At 33.5% G+C, this 19057-nt stretch overlaps 1 protein-coding gene across 1 annotated transcript in view; it reads left to right on the top strand.

The window, feature by feature from the left end:
• The window catches only part of LOC139700027 (trafficking protein particle complex subunit 13), a 42320-nt gene extending 23528 nt beyond the window's left edge, over positions 1–18792 (top strand). Inside the window, exons 6-10 of the mRNA XM_071598465.1 lie at positions 8859–8955; positions 9391–9626; positions 13879–13979; positions 15481–15778; positions 17076–18792. Of these exons, the coding sequence (XP_071454566.1) occupies positions 8859–8955; positions 9391–9626; positions 13879–13979; positions 15481–15778; positions 17076–17171 (828 nt within the window). The 3' untranslated portion in view covers positions 17172–18792. The remainder of the gene's footprint in view (positions 1–8858; positions 8956–9390; positions 9627–13878; positions 13980–15480; positions 15779–17075) is intronic.
• Positions 18793–19057: the final 265 nt, after the last annotated feature.

Raw genomic sequence — 19057 nt, 5'->3', positions numbered from 1 at the left:
ACATGATATTATTATACATTTATGATTCATCGGGTAATATCTAAATTATGGATGTAAAATTATACCCGCTATGCTTTCTCATAAAGTACTCATCAACCTGAATGCATCGTCAAAAGAAATCCAATGGATTACAATTGACAGTGCTCAAGTAAGTTGTAAGACCTTTTGTAAATGACCACGTTAGCATGGAAAAATTTTTATGTAGGCAGTTGTTGACATAATGGATTGTGGTTTTTATTAATACTTTGAAAGTTGCTCTTAGAAAAACATGTAGACTAAGCTGGTGGGAGGAAATTAACATGGAATAATATTCTCTGACTTTACAGTTGATGCTGGTGTTTGTTGAGCATTCAGTTGGTGTTGAATTGTTAAATTTTATATCTCACTCTTTTGTCTCTCTTTCTCTCTCTCTCTCTCTCTCTCTCTCTTTCCCCTCTCCCTTTCCCTTGGCCCCCACTTTCTTCTTCACTGCATGAACATTGATGCTGGCGTGCATGCTGCATGGCAGGACTTCATTGTAAGTTTGCCCAAGTTCCCTGTGTGTTTTTGTGTGTGTGTGAAGTCTTGAAAAAGTGGGTTTGTTTGCAGAGCCATATGCCTATAATACATGGGCATTAATATAGGGTAAATGAAGTTTTATATTCAAAATAGGATGTAACAAATGAATAGCTGTGAAAATTGCATGAAAAGGGATATACGATGAAGACTTTAATTGTCTCTGGCTACTACTATTAGCATTAGAATAAAATTGCTTAATATATTATTTTTACATTGAATGTAGCTCAAAAAATATAATCTACTCCAAAAGGTAATTGAAGTTATAGTTAAGCAGAGTATATCTCTGGGCAGGGCTTGAAGAATTTTATGCTGGCTCTCAACTTAGTCATGTTTCTTGCTAATCAGGTATCACTGGAGTATATATTTTCTTGCTTATGAAGTTTATAATTGCCAATGAATGCTAAAGTTTTTCCCATCAACTAAAATTTTTCACATATCAGTGGTGAGTTGATTGATACTTTTTTCAAGCCCTGCCTATGGTGACGGATAACCATGATCATTTAATAGATAGTTTCTTCTGGTGTTTACTTGTGGAAATGACTTCTTAACGATGTAGTTATAGTTTCTATCCATATGATGACCCTCTTAGTTGAGTCAGTTGAAGTTATTTGATCAAAATTTTATATTTCTGAATAACCTTGACATGTATTATGACACTTAACTGAAATTAATTTTTTATCATACTTAATTACCAACCTGGTTCCTCAAATTTTGGGTAATGCTCCTGGAATTCCATTTTAATTTCAGTTCCAATAATGAAAATTGTATTATTTCATTCAGTCATTGACAAAAGTTTTAATACTGCTATAATATTAATGTTTCTGAGTAACCTCAGTTGTGTGTAAATGAACTATACTATCTATGCTGCCAATGCCTATAAATGTTTCAGTTTTAAATTTGATGCATTTAAAGTAGTATATTTTTTCATGATAAGTTAAGGTTAAAATGTGTCTCTTTCAGAACATTGTCAACACTGCTAGACTTTTAAATTAACAATGGTTTTTTTTATTTTACAAATGTATAATCTGTGTAGTATGTAATGGATGTGAATCTGTAAAATAACAATGTACCCAAGGAAGAATTGGGGTAAAAGCTAAAATGGTAAAAATAAAATATATCATTGATGTAACCAGCTCTCTTTATTCTTGTTGAAATTTCAACGAGAATAAAAATACATCATTTCAACGTGATTTTCGGTGTTCATACTGTGTGTATTATCTTTCAAATGCTCAGCAAACTGATTGAGACATTCTTTGATGTGGCTTATAATGCTATTTTATATGTATTCATAGATGAGTACCCTATTGCTCTTATTTTAGCCTTTGTTTTATTCTTATCCTTGAAAAGTCCACAGGACTCCTGCCTTTTGTTCAACTTCAAGCTAAACGAGGAAGAATGATAATGGTTTTCTTAGCATTCTAGTGGGAATAACAGATTTTGGAGATTGCACTGAGCCAAGGTTTGCCATAATTTGACAACACAGTAAGAGAAATATACCTTTAAGAAGATGGTAACTAAGTGCAATTCCTAAAACGTACTATTTATTCAGCATGAAAGATTTTAATTATCACAAGTTCTTCAGTTGTTGGCATGTTTTGACTTAAAAAGAAAGGGCCTTTGGAAGACCTCAAATCAAAACCACATACAACTTGAAAAGGTGTTGAAGGCAATGAAGGAATGAGATAGAAAATGTCTGTAAACTTTAAGTGTATATAATGCAAATGTATTTACATTGTAATTTTCAGCAATTATGCCAAAATACATTTAAATGTATATGCTGGCCATAGTGGAATTCATACATAATGATTTACACAAATATTTTTCTTCTTTTACAAGTAAAACGTTATTATGTACAGCTATAGTATATTTATTTTGTTTTTCCTATATGTGAGATATTGTAATATGTAACATTGGGATTTAGGATATTTCATGCCGTGTTAATCAAGGCTTAGAAGCACAGATGTTTGTAATGGCTCGGCCCATTGAAAACTTAGCCTACAAGGCTACTGCTAATATAATAACTGTGCAAAATTATTTTTAAAATATTAAAATTGCTAAAATATGGATGCGTAAAAAATAGTCGTAAAGAGAAAATTACTGAGGAGAAATTGACCTATGTATGGTGGACTTAGGAATAATCACATAGTCACTTTTTGTGTGCTGCTTTTTCCACAGCACAAAGGATTTCCCTGGTTAAACAATGCTAAATTCCCTTGCTAATACATATGTAGTTAACTCCATTTAGAAACCTAAGTCAAAAAAACATCTGCTGTTCAAAATCATACTACTTCTACATGGTGGGTGTTCATGACAAAATAATACTTCAACCTTGTACTATGTCTGTTTAAATACAGACATTTTGTAATCTCTGAAGGCCATTTGCTGTTCCATTAAAAGTATCTCCAAATAAAAACCATGGGTCCATGGTAACTCTTCTTCAAACACTTAGCACCATCTGCATCCAAAGGTATCCTCTACTATCATCAGATTAAGATGTCTGGGATTCTTCTAGTTGTTAATCTATGTATATCTATAAAACATTTCTCCCAGTGTCAGGCATTATATACTCGCTCTCTAGGGCTGTGTGTTGGTTTCCTTAGATGCTGCATGGTATCCCGTTATATCATGAAGTGCTGGATGGATATCTGACTACCCTGTTGCATGTGGGATTGGCCTTGGGCGAATGGTGACAAAATTCTTCAAGACTCATTTCAAAGAATGTTTAAATGTCGTGGAATCCTGAAAATTAAGACAATGCAAAAACTTAAAATTTGATTTCAGATGGCAATCAATTGGCTAGTGTTATTTTTATTTTAGAGAATTTAATTTCTTTAGAGCTGTTTCCTTATTTTTTTGTGAGTTATATTTTATTCTCTTCCTAAAGAAATGTGCAAAATTATTTTCTTAGAAATTGCATAAGTGAGTAAACTAAAAATTTTATCTCTTAATACTTCAATTCCTGCATGAGTTCTGTGTACCACTTCAATCATCTCCTTCAGGTTACACAAATTGTTCTAACAAGTGTGTGTCGTATTTGTATGTACATAGTATTGAATATTTGTTTCTCTATCTATAGTATTTGATCTCAGTTAATCTTTTACTCAAAGTGAAATGTGGATTTGACTAAGTATGTTCAGACAAGTGGCTCTCTCTACCAGCAAAGAAGTTTTCCTGTACAGAGATAGATAAAAAATGAAAGAAACAGTAAGGGGATGGACATTATTAGTGTAATTTTCAGTTGACTACCAACATAGGGTTGGTTTTTCTTAGGGTAGACTCTGGCACAACACATTCCTGTATTTATAAGACCTAACTAATATGACAGAAAATCTTTTAACTCCATATGACTTATTAAAATTTCTAATTCTTTAGGTCCGCATACTTCCTACCTCCCTTAATTCCACCCAAAATGCTCAATTTATTCTCCTCTCTACCTCAATTTCCCAGCAATCACTCCTCTAGTACTTCTTTCAGTATCCTATTGTCTCTCGAATTTCCTTCATTCACTTATCCTGCCTTCTTTGAATTTCTCCCAACAGCTGTTTCTCTTCCCCAACCATGCCTGGTTGTTAGTTTCTGGCTGTTTCTCTTCCCCTTCATTGTCGGTTTTCCGACCTGCCCATTTGATTATACTCATTCTTTTTCACACCTTCATCTAAAATACCAAATCTTCCATTCCCAGCAAAATTATGATTCATATTAAAGTTTTCAATAGTCTTTCCTTTTAGTCTTTACCCGAGGGGCCTGTCATCAACTCCTCTTTTCATGAATGCTTACAAATATAATGCAATTTTTTTTAAATGTCTACATGTGTCAATGTTATGTCTGCCCACCTTTCCTTAAAACACTTCCTAAAGAGCTGAACTCAGATACCTGTTCTATTTTATATCCCCTAACTTCAATGTTTATTTTAGGCTTCTTAAAACTAGAGAATCTCATTAACTTAATTTTCAAGCTCAATCCTCATTCATTACCTATCAAACTGATTCTGACAGACTGGCTGGCTGATAAACTAATGTGTCATCATCCACAAAAATGACTGATTTGAAGAGTTTTTCCCTCCACTTACTTCTTTCCAGCCCTTGCAATGCCTCTTTTACCATTTCCTCTGAATTAGAGAAGAACATTTGATAATGGACATCCCTGTCTTACTCTCCTTCCTAGCATTGCCCATCCCGACTCTCTGTTATATGCACCTGTAGAGTCTTGAAACGTACAGGTTTCAAATAAGTTGTTTGTCTCTCGAGTCCACTTGCATCCTCTGCAAAATGTTCATTAATTTTCCCCATTTTGTGTTGTCTTTACAATAGAAATATATTCTGGTTTAAAAATTTTAGAGTAATTCTGTATGGATGTTATCTATTTCCACAGCCTTCTCTGATTTTATTGGTTTTGGTAGGTGATAGTAGATTTCAATTAGTACTAAGCCTGACGCGTGTGAAATTCACATATCAGGGTAGGGGGCCAGTTCCTTTTCCTGTGATGGTTTCCCAGGAATAGGCTGTGGTATGTGGTTATATATGTGGGCCACAGCATATGGTTACATATGTAGGCAGTGGTATGTAGTTATGTATGTGGGCTACGGTGTTCGAGGTCCAGTTGTGATAAAGAAATATATTTACATATATATTATTTCCCATAGAAATAGATATAAGGAAAAGGGATAGGAACACTTATAGAAGATGAACACAGGAATGGTGGGGAAGGTGGAATCAAGCTGGTTGCAAGCTTAAAAAAAACTTATCTTGATTGGGATGTGAACCATGGACCTTTGGCTTGTTGGGCTGATGCTCTAGCAATTGAGCTTTCAATGAATTGTAATGTACACAGAAATCTGCGGGGGTTTTATGCAACTGTTTGCTCCTTTTATATGTCTTCCTATCCCTTTTCTTTACTTCTGTTTCCATGTGAGTGAATTGATGTGTTTGACATTTGGTGAGTTTTCGTGTTTGAATGTGTGCACGTGTATATGTTAAATATATATATATATATATATGTGTGTGTGTGTATATATATATATATATATATGTGTGTGTGTGTATATATATATATGTGTGTGTGTATATATATATATATATATATATATATATATATATATATATAATACACAGTAACACACAATATAGAAACACAAAAAAAGAAGAACACTCACACGTTATTTCTTGATATTTCGACGGAAATAATCCGTCTTCATCTGAAGATATAGAAGTAATGACTCTATATATATATACATATTTATATATTATATATATATATATATATATATATATATATATATATATATATATATATATATATATATATATATACATACATACATATATTATATATGTATATTATCAGTTAATAATATGTCAATCCATGTATTGTATTTGTAATCTTTTAAATGACTGTTTTGGATGATTTAGCATGAATACATATAAAATTGACTATGCCTTGTGATTTTTTGTATGATTTACATGGAGTGCAAAATTGCATGTGTGAATGTTTCTCGCGGTCTTATAGAACTCTGTTCAGTCCCGAATTTGTAACAACTTTTTTAAATAAGAATCCAAAAAGTAGTAAATATAAGGTGTGATTTTTGTGATTAAATCAATCCATTAAACCTGACCCACTTAATTATTGCAGCATAATAGGGAAAAGGATCACCGTAGAAATTAAATATATTTTAAAATGTGAAAAAGAATAATATGTGGAAATAAGTAATTGAATTGGAATTTTTCTCCATCTATTGTGATACATCCTTATCTCATTTAATGTGGGTAAAATGGATTGTTGATACATGGATCTTAATTTGATGACATCAAATACATCAACAATTTGGTTTGGGCAAATGAAATCAAGATTTGGCTCTCATTGATACAGACTCTACGAGGAACTGAAAGGACATTTGTTGGGAATGTTTGGACAATTTAGGAAATAAATGTATTAATTTGTTAATCTATTCAATCCATTCAATAATCTCTCTCTGTAATTTAGTCACTAATGTCTGACCTACTCTTGTTATGGTGGACTAATTATTTTCTCAGTGCTGCGAATAAAATTGCATATTTGATACCATTTTTCATGTGTAATTTAGCAATGAGTGACATTCCTTTTGGAGTATCCATTTCAGAGTTTTATATTGTGATTATGTGAATCTGAAATTTCATTGCTGCTTTTCATTAACCATGCAGATTTTCTTTGTACATAATTGGCTAATTATAGCATCATTGTTCTTTTAGATTGTTATCTATTGCTTGCTATATTTTCAGTGTGAGGTCAAATTGATAAGGAATAGAATAACACCTTCACCTTCATCATATTTTAGAACTATACCTTTACAATAGCTAGTTTTAAAGAGAACATTGCATGAATTACACATATATGTTTTCTCTAAGTTTGATTTAATATGATATCATGTGCCTTCAAAATCTAGATAAAATTTACCTTAAGGGCCTAGAATGTCATATGTATTTGGACTGTATTTTCTGTTTTTAACTAAACTTGGTCTTAACTTGATGTCTCAAATCATGTCAACTTTGAAGTATTGATGTCCATGAATGGCTTATGGTAGCCAACTGTGGAATTTGTAAAATTACAAATTTCTGTGTCTTAAATTTTAAACGATTTTCTTAGGGTTTATGCTATATTTACCGATGCATCTGATTCAACATTTTTGTTATGTACTTACTCATTTTGAAAATTAACAGTCTGAAATATTATCCCCCAAAAAAGGGTTCATCAAATAATTGATAGTGATAATTTTATAAAGGAGTCATTTGGTAAGTTTAATTCTTTTGTAATAGTTTTATCATATGTTCATACATCTTTAGTTTATAGTTTGTGTAATTTTTAGTAGTTGCCAGAGTTTAGTGTTTTTCTAGCTGCCCCTTTAATATCTCCTCTATTGCAATCTTTTTCAGAAAGAAATTTTCTGTTGCTTGTGTATTTCTCTCCAAGAAAATTTAATTCCGCTCATGTTTCTTAGCCTTGGGCATGTTATTCTGCAAACACCCTCTTGCTAGCCCCTTATGCTTTTATTAATGTTTAATCATTGCTGAAGATACCAATTATGATACGGTATTGCTTATGACAGGCTCTTATAATGGCTTGTAATTGAAATATTAATATAAATATGTTTCTATTTAAAGTCATCAAAGATATATTTTTAAAAGTTAATGTGTCAAAATAAATCCCTATCACATAGCTTCTCGCAATCTGTTTGTAAATATTATCCAAGGTACATTCTCAGAATTTACCTCATATTAATTGTGGCATTACCAGAAGCTGAGAAATAATATTAAGTAGAAAATCTTTCTTAGCTCTTATTTACATTTGTAAAGTTTGAAACAATAGTTGTAATTTTGAAAATTCTAAAACCAGCAAAAGTGCAGTGATAGCCAACACAAGTGTTTCCCATAATTGTTCTGTCACCATTGGGTAATTCTTTGACACTATGATAATGCTATTCTCAGTTTATTTGTAAAATCTTACTGTAATGAGAGTACTGTACATAAGAACTCTTCTGGCAGTGTCACCCCAGAATTTTCATTGCTCATGAAAATTCTACCTTGGAAAAGTAGATGAAAAAGTATTTACTCATGGAAACTGGAAATTCTTCCAATGTTTATTTGCTGTGAGTGAAAGAGAACTGCATATACACAATGAAGTTTGAAGAAAGAGGGATGCACTGACCCCAAAGTGGGTGCAATGTATAAAAGTCATTTAAAAATACAAGTTATAATAGGATAAATTTAAATAAGAATTTTAGTTACATATTTTATTACTATTTATATATTTAAATTAGTTACTCCTTAAATATTTGCTTGAGAAAATTTAGTTATAATCACATGTGCATCTACTTGTATTTGTACTTTGATTTGAACTTGAGATTCAATGTTATTATTACCCAGTATAATAACCAATTATAATTAGTGTTGTAGTAGATATTTTGGCCAGTCAGTCAGCAGTAAATAGCTTATGGGATAGCAGTAATTGTAATTAGGTAGTTTTGCTGTTGCCAGTAGAAAACTTTTTAAAGTTTTATTGTGGACATGAAAACTCTTTAAACAAATGAGTCTACCAATTTTAGACATCTCTATGCGTAAAGGCTGGTTTAAAATTATCTCTATTAAATATTTAATTTGAAAATTGAAGGAGAATTATCAATATTTTGTGTTCTTTGGTTGGTGATTGCAATTTTAGATACCAAAATGAAGTCAAGTTCTTTGCCATTACTTAATGTGTCATGATTTTTGATATGTTGCAAAGCAAATGACTATCACTCCTAAGGTATAGTGCTTGTTGGTTTTTTCCAGTCTGATGAAGTTTACCTTGAGGCTCAAGTCCACAACATCACCTCTGGGCCCATTTGTCTTGAAAAAGTTTCCTTGGAATCATCACATCTGTTTACTGGTATGTGAAGTATTTTTAGTGTTTTCATTGTTTGAATAAATTTTGATAACCAAACCTCAGCATTCATATATTTAATTTGATCATAAAGGAACACTTAGAAATTGCCCGAGGAAAAACAGAAAATATTAGTATTATGGAAGTTTGTCTCTTGGGTGGATTTGTGTTCACATAGTCAAGAAACCTTCGGTAGAAACTTGGAAACAGGGTAATGATATTACTACTTAGTCTTCATTGTTTGTGTGACGTTAATTTTTTAAAAAATAATTTCATCATTTTCAAAGAAGAGGTTATTACTGACTCCATAAAACTTATTTCAGTTTTATTGGGTTTAAATAAACAATCATTTTCATCTCAGTGGAAGTTTATTTTTCAGTTTATTTGTTCATGTTCCAAGGGTAACATGTCTACATTGGTCTAAATTTTCTCTCTACACAGTGACTGCGCTGAACACAACGACTGATGGAAAATCTGTTTTTGGTTCTGTTGGGAGCTCTGGTGCAGTACCTTCTGGATCTGGAAGGCAATACCTTTATTGTCTGGCACCCACCCCTGAGCTAAGGGCAGATCCTCGACTTCTTGCTGGAGCAACAAATGTAGGGAAGTTGGACATTATTTGGCGTTCCAATCTTGGAGAACGAGGACATCTTCAAACTTGCCCTCTTCAAAGGGTGGTAAGAAAATCTCGCTGACTTGTTATTTCATCTGAGATGCAGCCAAAGTTAATGGCTAGTTTACTTTTTTGAAGGAGTGTATCAGAACACTTATTTTTTTTATATAAATACGGTAGGACTTCACATGGAAAGCATAACTGATTCTTAAATCTGTCTCATAAAGCAGAATACTATTTACCCAAAACAATTTTACTCATTGTGTAAGGTGCTTATTTAGCCAGGTTCTGTTGAGTGTAATAATATCAAAATATTCAATGAAGTTCTTGAAACTATGGTAAATGCTTCTAACCCAAGAGCGGAGAATTTTCCTTAGCTTTGACTTTTCATTTTAAATGATATTGAAGTGTTATATTACTTATTATAAGGTTATAAGCATTTTACATGCTAATTGCATTAGCTGGAGGATTATTGTCAAAAAACAATTCGGAAAAGTGACCTTATTATAGGTAGCTGTCATATACACAAAAAATAGAAGCCTTTTGTTTTTGGAAATAGCTGGCTGGTCAAGAAATAATTTTGAGACAATAGTGTGCATTTGGGATAACCGCTATTTTTGCTTAAAACTAATAGTCTTGCATCTTTCATCCAGTATCACCAGGACCTAAGTGATACTAGATTAGTGATTTCCATACCATGGGTGTGATGGAGAAACTTTCCTTCTTTTTCATTGGAAAATATTTTATTAGTATTGCTGTGGCCAATATTTTTATTAGGAAGTTTATTCATCTACCCTCATTCCAGACAATCCATCTAGTTTCAATCCGAAGCATAAGAAATACCAAATTTCCTGGCATGTATGGTGCCCCTTTTAACTTGAAAATATGTGCCAAAATCAGCCCGAGTCTTATGGGCTGAGGGTATACAGGTGTAAATTCTACCTATTAGATGAAAGCTGATTTGCTGAAAAAATACTAACTATTGAATATTTTTTTCTGCATCAGGCATAGAATATGGTTGCCTTTTTTACAAATTTTATTAATATCACTGTTTTGAACCAGTAGTAATCAATAAGTGTGTCAATATTTCCTTAAAAAAATTTTTAATAAATCTTAAATGTATACAATGTAGCGCGTTTAGATACATCTCTCTTATGGTGTTGCAGTGTAACTGATATGTGTTGTGCTAATATAGTATGAGAGTGTCATGAAGGCATAGAAAATAGTTGTTTTTAAAACATATTTTTATGATATAAAAATAATTGCAGAAGGTAAGCATTGCAGAAAACGTAAAAATCATTATAGCGTCATGGTACGAGGGTAGTTAGAAAGGTCCTTGGAGTCACTACCAGATGTTAGTGCTAGTGCAATGGGTTTCGGACATAGTTATATGCAATCTTTATGGGTAAACATAATGTGTCAGTGCTCTGGGAAGAGATCTGGGGTGCAGATACCTCTCTGGCGACTCTTGATGTAGGATCACAAATGCATCAGAAATGAAATTTCTGCATGATGTTTGACCCATTTTTAGAGCAACCAACAAGATTTTCTGTGTCGGTTTGTGACCACAGATGAAACTTGGGTCCACTACTATACCCGAGAGACAATAGAGTAGTCAGAGCTGTGGAAACATATTGTTTCACCTTCACCAAAGAAAGCAAAGGCAATATAGTTGTTTCGAAAGGCGATGGCTTCAGTTTTATGGGATGCGAAAGGGATTCTGCTGATAGATTATCTTTCCACTGGTCAAACAATTACTGAATAGCACTATGCTAACCTCCTGGACCAACACAGCGAAAGATGCATGCAAAAAGGAAGAAAGTCATCTTTCATCAAGACAATGCACGCCCACACACGTGTTGTTGTCATGGTAAAAATACGTGAGCTAAGATACAAATTGTTGCCACTCCTTACTTAATCACCAGATTTGGCTCCATCAGATTTCTATCTCTTCTCCAAGCTCAAAATTTTGCTGAGTGGATGAAGATTCTCTTCAAACAAAGAACTAACAGCCAAAGTAGACATCTATTTTGGCTGTTAGTTCTTAGGCAGGTCTGGAGGAATCTAATTGTTGAGATGAGAGCAAGACATTGGAACATCGCTGGGCCAAGTCAATTACTGCATAGGGAGACTATTGAAAAATAAAAAAGTTTCACGTAGGTAAGAACATTTCTTATTTCCCTTGTATTATAAGGGAGAAGATCGACTTTCAGTATTTTGTTTTAACTTAAAGTTATGAATTATTTTTTGGCCCACCTCCAAACTGAGAAGATAAAGGAAACAGAAGGTGGATTTAGTGAAGACAGTTATGGGTAAAAAAACTTGACATTCATGTGCTCTTGATTGGCCAAAGCTTGGAGAACATGTTAAGAACTGTATAATAAATCATAAAAAGAATAGGAGTACTGCTTCAACAAAAATGATTTTAATTGAAGTAAGAAAATAAGTATTAGTTATGTCTGTTGCTTATTTGTTTGGGACAACGTCATGATGCTAGAGATTTGTGTAGAGAAATGATCTGTGCATTGAAACCAGAGCTACAATAACACAAAAACTGCCCCATGAATATGAAAGAAAGGTTATTAGTTACCAATGCATGACATCACACTGGCAGGAAAAATGAAGCAGCCATTAATATATAGTGTTTGTGATTGTTTAAAAAGAAAATGAGACTATCTAAATGTCTTTTTTTAAATTTAAAATTAGCCATCTGCTAGATGGAAGTGAAGATGACATTGTGTATGAGGAAAGTAGCATTCATCGTGAAAATAACTGCAGCAATGATTTAGCAGGAGTGATGACAATTTTCTGGGATTTTACTATGAACAAACATTGATATAGCTGCTATTTTTTTAATCCAACAATTCCATTTTCTTCATATTGAGTGTTAACATTGAAATACTTTGATTCTTTTCTGTCTATCAAAGTATCTTTTCACAAAATCTAACCTGAAAAATCACAGTGTATCTTATCTGCTAGGAAATGAGGTAATTTGTATAGATTAACTAGTGTCTAAATGCACTAGCATATATATGTTGTATGTATTGCACACCTTATGAGAAAATAATATTTCTTTGGCCCAAAGTCACATTTATGCAAACTAAATTGATATATTAAAAATTATATAGGCATTAGTCAAAGCATCAATGCAACAATTTCAGAGCGTAAAAATCATTCGCCTTGACTGGGACTCGAACCCAGATCCCTCAATATCCGGTCGAGTGCTTTAGCCACTTAAGCTACCGAGGCTCGGTAGCTTAAGTGGCTAAAGCACTCGACCGGATATTGAGGGATCTGGGTTCGAGTCCCAGTCAAGGCGAATGATTTTTACGCTCTGAAATTGTTGCATTGAAATGCACATTAGCGGATGACTCCGTTAAAAGTTACTGTTGCGGCATCTCCCGCAGTTTCTTTGGAATTTGTCAAAGCATCAATGAAGAAACTCAAGGGATTGCAAATTCATTGCTGTGGGCGAATGTTAAAAATCAATTGGGTTGAACATATTATAAATCAGACGTCTTATGCATAGTGAAGAAAGGTTGGGAAATCCTGATAAATATTAAGTGTAGAAAACTTGAATACCTGGGGCACATGAACTGCAAAAAACACCAATTTGACCTGCTGCAGCTCAATCTTCAGGGTAAAGAATACATGAGAAGAGGCCCAGGTAGATGAATAATGCCATGGCTGCAAAACTAAGGAATGGCTTTCCTTATCTATTGTGCAACTTTTTCAAGTGACAATCAATAAAGTTAGAATTATTATGCCAATAGCCAATATCCAAAATGGATAGGGTCAAGGAGGAGGTATAATATGCAGAATAGAAGCATATCTCAATTAAAATTGGCAGTGAAATCTTCATTAAAAATTAAAACAAGCTCTTGTGTGATGCAACAATTATGCTGTCATACTTGGTTCACGAAATGCCAACTTGTGATTGCCTTAATCATTAAGGCTTTACATCATGTGCTCCTTAAGTTTGAGCTTTTATTTTTTCTATGTTCCCAACCTTTGAAAAAATATCTTTTAAATATATTAGCAGCATTCATTTGTGTATTCCAATTAGGAGTGAACCAAACTGAGACAATAAATACTCATTGAGTGGAAAATTTAATATTAATCAGGATATGATATGGTTGTGAATCAAACATAAGTCTGAACATATGGCTTTACTATAAATAAAAAAGCTATTATGTTCAAAGTATCCTCATGCTATTCATTTGGTATATTTATTTCTTTGATTGCTAATTGGGCCTCCATATTTGCTTGCATTTTTGTCCATGGGGATGAATGACTGAGATGTAATTTTCTTACAGGCACCTAACTATGGAGATATTAGATTACTGGTTCAAGAGCTACCAAATATAGTGTTCTTGGAAGAACCTTTCACAATGGTCTGCAAAGTAGTCAACACTTGGTGAGTGTACTCTAGTGTAAAAACTTGGGAACTTCTTTGGACAACTCATGCCTTAAGTTTCTTCATGCATACAGAAATCATTAGTGTTGAGTCATTCAGTAAAAAGCTACCCCAGGGAAGGGATTTAGTTCTTAAAGGACACAGTAGAATCTTGGAATTCTATGGGAATGACTCATTTAACCTATTGGAAGAATAGGATCGCCATAAAATAGCTATGGTAGTCTGTTACTATGAGGGCACAAAAATTTTCATCTAGCTCATTACAACCCACAGGCTATAAGTAGGACTTTCCATCATAGTAATATTTATTGAAAACCCTAATTTCATATAGTGAAATTAGTTTTATCTCATACTAAATGAGCCATATAGGAGCATGGATAAAGCCTTTCCTGAAACTCACAACCTTAGAATTTTTAGAAAAAGCTGGCCCTGAAACCTGGCAATTTATTCATTTATTTTTAAAAAATTATTCATGTACAGAAGTAGCACCAATTTACTGTGAAAAATATAGCAAAAACATGAAAGAGGACAAAATACACAATAGCATAACAATAAACAACAGGAACCGAACACAAGCAGGGGAAATATTTAATTTGTTGAGTGGTAGGATAAAGCTTGGGTAGTGAAATTGTTACATGATGAATAAAAAGGGTAGACAGTGTGAGGGAGTGAATTTAGTTGGGAGGAGAGGTGAAATAAAGGTGAGTGCTTTGTGAGAGATATCCTCGGAATAGAAAGATGGAGTAGGAAGTGGGTGCAGGTGGATCGAGTTGGTATCCTGAAGTTGAAGAGAGAGATCAGTTCAGGCCAATCAATAGTCTAGTTTAGGGTGTTGTGGAAGAGTTTTAAATTAGCTTTAAGTCAGCCGTTTTGGGGGCTAGAAATGTATAAAGAAGACAGAACAGCTTTTGAGGGCATATTGCGGAAATGTGGGATTCGGTGTTTGACTACTTTGGCAAAGAAGTGAGAGATACGATTTAGATTAGTTTGGGCTGAGGTGCATTAAATTGGGGAGCAATATGGTACTATGGGAACGACAATAGTTGAGAAGTATGAATGGAGTGCTATTGGATCTTTAATTTCTGTGAGGCGCTAAAGAAGACCCATTAGGGATGTTGCTTTATTTTTTAGTCTGAATGTGGTCGGAGTAATTTAGTTTATGGCCGGTTAAAATGCTTAGGTCTTGCATAGTTGTTCCTCTCTTTAAGGGAGTTGAGTTAATGATGTAGTTGAATGCCAGGGGTTTTTTTTTTGAGCAGGAGTCATGATCCTGCACTACAGGTGTTTTATCATGGTTAGTTCCCTAGTTAATATGCCTACCTGCTAACAGCGGGTGCCCTGATTTTTGAGACTGAAATTAATGACTGGATTTTATTACTAATAATATAGTTGTGTGTGCCAAAAATGTACTACACATTTTATTTTTATTGCATATATGATTTTTATGGTATGTAACTATTTAATTAGCTTTTAAGATCATTAATTAACTATTTCTTTTCAGTGATAGGACAATGGAGCTAGTGTTGGGCCTTGAAGTGGCACCAACCTCCCCAACCCCTGTTCCAAATGGGATGCACAGGAGAACCAACTCAGGCAACCTTCAAGTTACACCTGCCTATCCCTTGCCAGGACCTCCTATCCCTCCCCCACCCCCACCCCTGCCTGTGACCTCAAGTCCCTCCTCTGTCTCAATGGGTCTCATGTGGACATCTGTGTCTGGACGAAACCTTGGCCTGCTCCAGCCTGGTTCCTCCATAACACTGTCTCTCTCTTTAGTTCCAACCTCTCCTGGATTGCAGGTAAGTTTATTCTTTGCGTAGTCATAAGTATGTATTTAGATAAACGTAAAAGCTTCACATTTTGTGCACTTCTATGCACAATTATTTTCAATATTCTGTAGACAGTCACTGACACGCTAAGAATTACATGAAGATGAAAATAATCATTATGTTGCCATTCAGTGGTTGTCAGGGAGTCAAGTCTTTAAGAGCAATGTAAAAAATTGCAGCTCAAGTTTCTTCTAGCCATTGAATGCCAGTATAATAAACGTTTTTACCTTGCCTCAATTCTCTGTACACCAGTGGCTGCCTACACACTTGTAGGAATGATAGTACTATAAATCATTTTGTTTTACCAGCTTGGGTGCAGTGATGAAATTTCCTCCGAGGCAAAAGAGTATAATCACTTCATGTATAGTGTTTCACTGTAAATCCAATGGAAATAATAAATTATGTCACCTACCAGCAGTTTAATTAATTATGCCGTACAGGAAGCAAGTGGAATTATATGGATTGAGATAACTGGTTATCAATCGCAAGAGCTGTACGTACTTAATTTTCAAATGGGAAATTGACTAACTTTCAAAAAAAGGAAATTAATATTTCCTTTTTTTGAAAGTTAGTCAATTAATTTTTTCCCAGGTAAGATGCTGTTATGGACTCCTTTTAAAATTTAGTTATTCTTCTCTCCAGCATTACTAGTAAGCACCAAAGTTGTATCAGATTCAGGGAGGTTTTTCTGCCTGCAGGTCTTAATTACCCTGATTAACTGTATTCTTAGCATGGTGCACTGATCTTATTGGAGGCCCAATCTGATCACCTAGACACTTAAAATTAAATTTTACAGAATGGGAAAATTGTATTCTACATAATTTGCTTTAAATTGTGCTCTTATGAAATATGTTGCATGTAAGGATATGACTCTTCTGTTGTACCACCGTGTTCAGGTTACAAGGTTAGGGTAATGAGTAAAAATGAATATTAAAAAATATGGGGAGGGGCAGCAAACTTAGGAACTGCCCCAGGCTTCACAAACTAGTTAAGGCATTGCCCAGTAGTTATTTCTGCATTAGTAATAGCTGTCCCAGTATTTATTGCTGTCACTTTAGCAGTTATTATTTAATTAAAATCTGACCACCAGAAGCATCTGTTTCAGTATAATAAATTACAGTAGGAAATTATATAGGTATTATATTTGAGCAAATTATATCAAACTTCAAATTATTCTGCTAATATGAATTATTGTGTAATTTCCATCACTTACAAGGTATATCTTTGTTATTGTATGTATTGAAATATATTTTTAATTTAATTTCAGAACATCTCAGGGATTCGTTTGGTTGACACATTCTTGAAGAAAACATATGACTATGATGATCTCGCTCAGGTTTTTGTGATACGGAAGCCATTATGAAAAGTTGATGCATATTTTCTACTCTTGTTCATAAACATTCCATGTGATATTTTTAATGACTGCATACAGACAATTGTGCTGTTGAACTTGTGTATCAGATGAATTCAGCTAAATGGAAGAAAATCCCTCATTGTTATTTGTTATTATTTAATGGCCAAGGATGTATTCATATTTGTATATAGGTATGTACATTTAAGTAATGAAACGACTTGTATGTTATAGGGTATTCAAATGCCAATCAAAAGCCAAAATTGTTTGCTTAGCAGGCATGTTTAGTAAATCCATTACTTTTATTTTAATTGTTTCATAATTATTTCATAAATCATTATTTTTTAATGAAAACTTTGTGAGTGTAGAAAGGATCACCACCTTTAAGTTGAATGAGTTAATTTTCATGTACATTTTCAAATAACTTCAAATTTCAGGTCCTCGGGAGGTATGAATATGAAATTTGCAAACCCTAGCATTTTTAAAGTTATACTTTCTGATGGGATGATTGGAATTGTGTTAATAAACTGTATCATGTGCACATTGGTGTAGTACACTCATTCTCTAATTGGCTGTAAGCTTCTTAGAAAGATGCTGAAGGAAAATGGAATCAAGCCTCTAATGCCTGATCCTCTAAATGCTCATGTGACAACAGTTTGTTTTAAAGTTTCAAATGTATTGTCAGTTATCAAAAGATATTTCTCCTTTCTTTGGGAATTTACATGATGTAGGTATATTTTTGACATCTTTGGAATGCTAAACAGTTATTTACCTTTAAAACTCAAATTGCAGAACAATATAGTTTGTTCAATGGTGAGTGGTGTTTAGTTGAGATTCCCACTAGCTCGACCCATCCCTTATGGCTCCTCACCCCTCCTCCTTTCCTAATTGTGTAACTTAAAGACATTTGTGTCTGTGTGGAGGAAATATCCTTCCCCTCATTGCATTCAGCTTTCTTCATTCATTTTCATCAGTTCATTTTTATTTTTGTATATATTGTTTTGTTCATGGTATGCCTTTACTTATTTATGAAAAATTTTGTTAGTTTTTGAGATTTTTATCATGAAATAAGAGTAGTCAAAATAAATTATTTTAAAATATTATGGCAGCTTAAATAAAATGACGATTATCATTTTATGTCACTAGTATGCTTAGATTTTGTTTGAACTTTTCTTGGTCTTTGCATTGTGAGCAAAAATATGATATGTATACATAGTCCTTAAAAATGAAAATAATATGTCTGGTGTTATATTTTCATTTTTATTGGAAAGAGTGTTTGTTAGAAATGCATTCGTCCATCACTGCTAGGAAATATCTGAAAGTGCTACTTTATGTTTTCATAAATACCCATACACATCACTGAACTCAAGATATGTCTGTAGTATCTCATGTATGATTATTGTTTTCTAAGTCATCAATCATAAAGAATGGAAAAAGTCATCAATCTCAGTGTATGGTATATTCTATTAATTGTAGCTTATGAAAAATAATTCCCAGTGGGGAGAGTGGTCCTAGGTTCAAATCCCAGGGCATGCCTTTGGACATGCCCATCTAAAATCCAAGAGTTATGATTTACAGGTTGCAAGAGCTTCATGGAAAAGTGAATGTTGGCACTGGGAAAGGAGCTGATTCCTTTATCTTGGATCCATAAATTTCATAAATAAAGAATAATTCCTGGTTGAGCTCTAGCCTCTCGTATTAAAACCAACCTTATGTTGAACACTTGGATGGGATCATAATTACTTTCTTTCTGCACTGCAATTAGAAGATAAGTACATTATGATCATTATTTTTTATATGCCTCATATAAAAAGTTTTTGAAGAACGATAACGCTGTTACTTATCTATGGACGTATTCAAAGGTTGGCATCTCATGGTTAAGCTTAAAGACAGTGAGT

This window comes from Hetaerina americana, unplaced genomic scaffold, assembly GCF_022747635.1.
Source record: "Hetaerina americana unplaced genomic scaffold, ioHetAmer1.1.p SCAF_10, whole genome shotgun sequence".
In the NCBI taxonomy this organism is placed as follows: Eukaryota; Metazoa; Arthropoda; class Insecta; order Odonata; family Calopterygidae; genus Hetaerina; species Hetaerina americana.
This window is presented reverse-complemented; position numbering and strand designations above follow the sequence as displayed.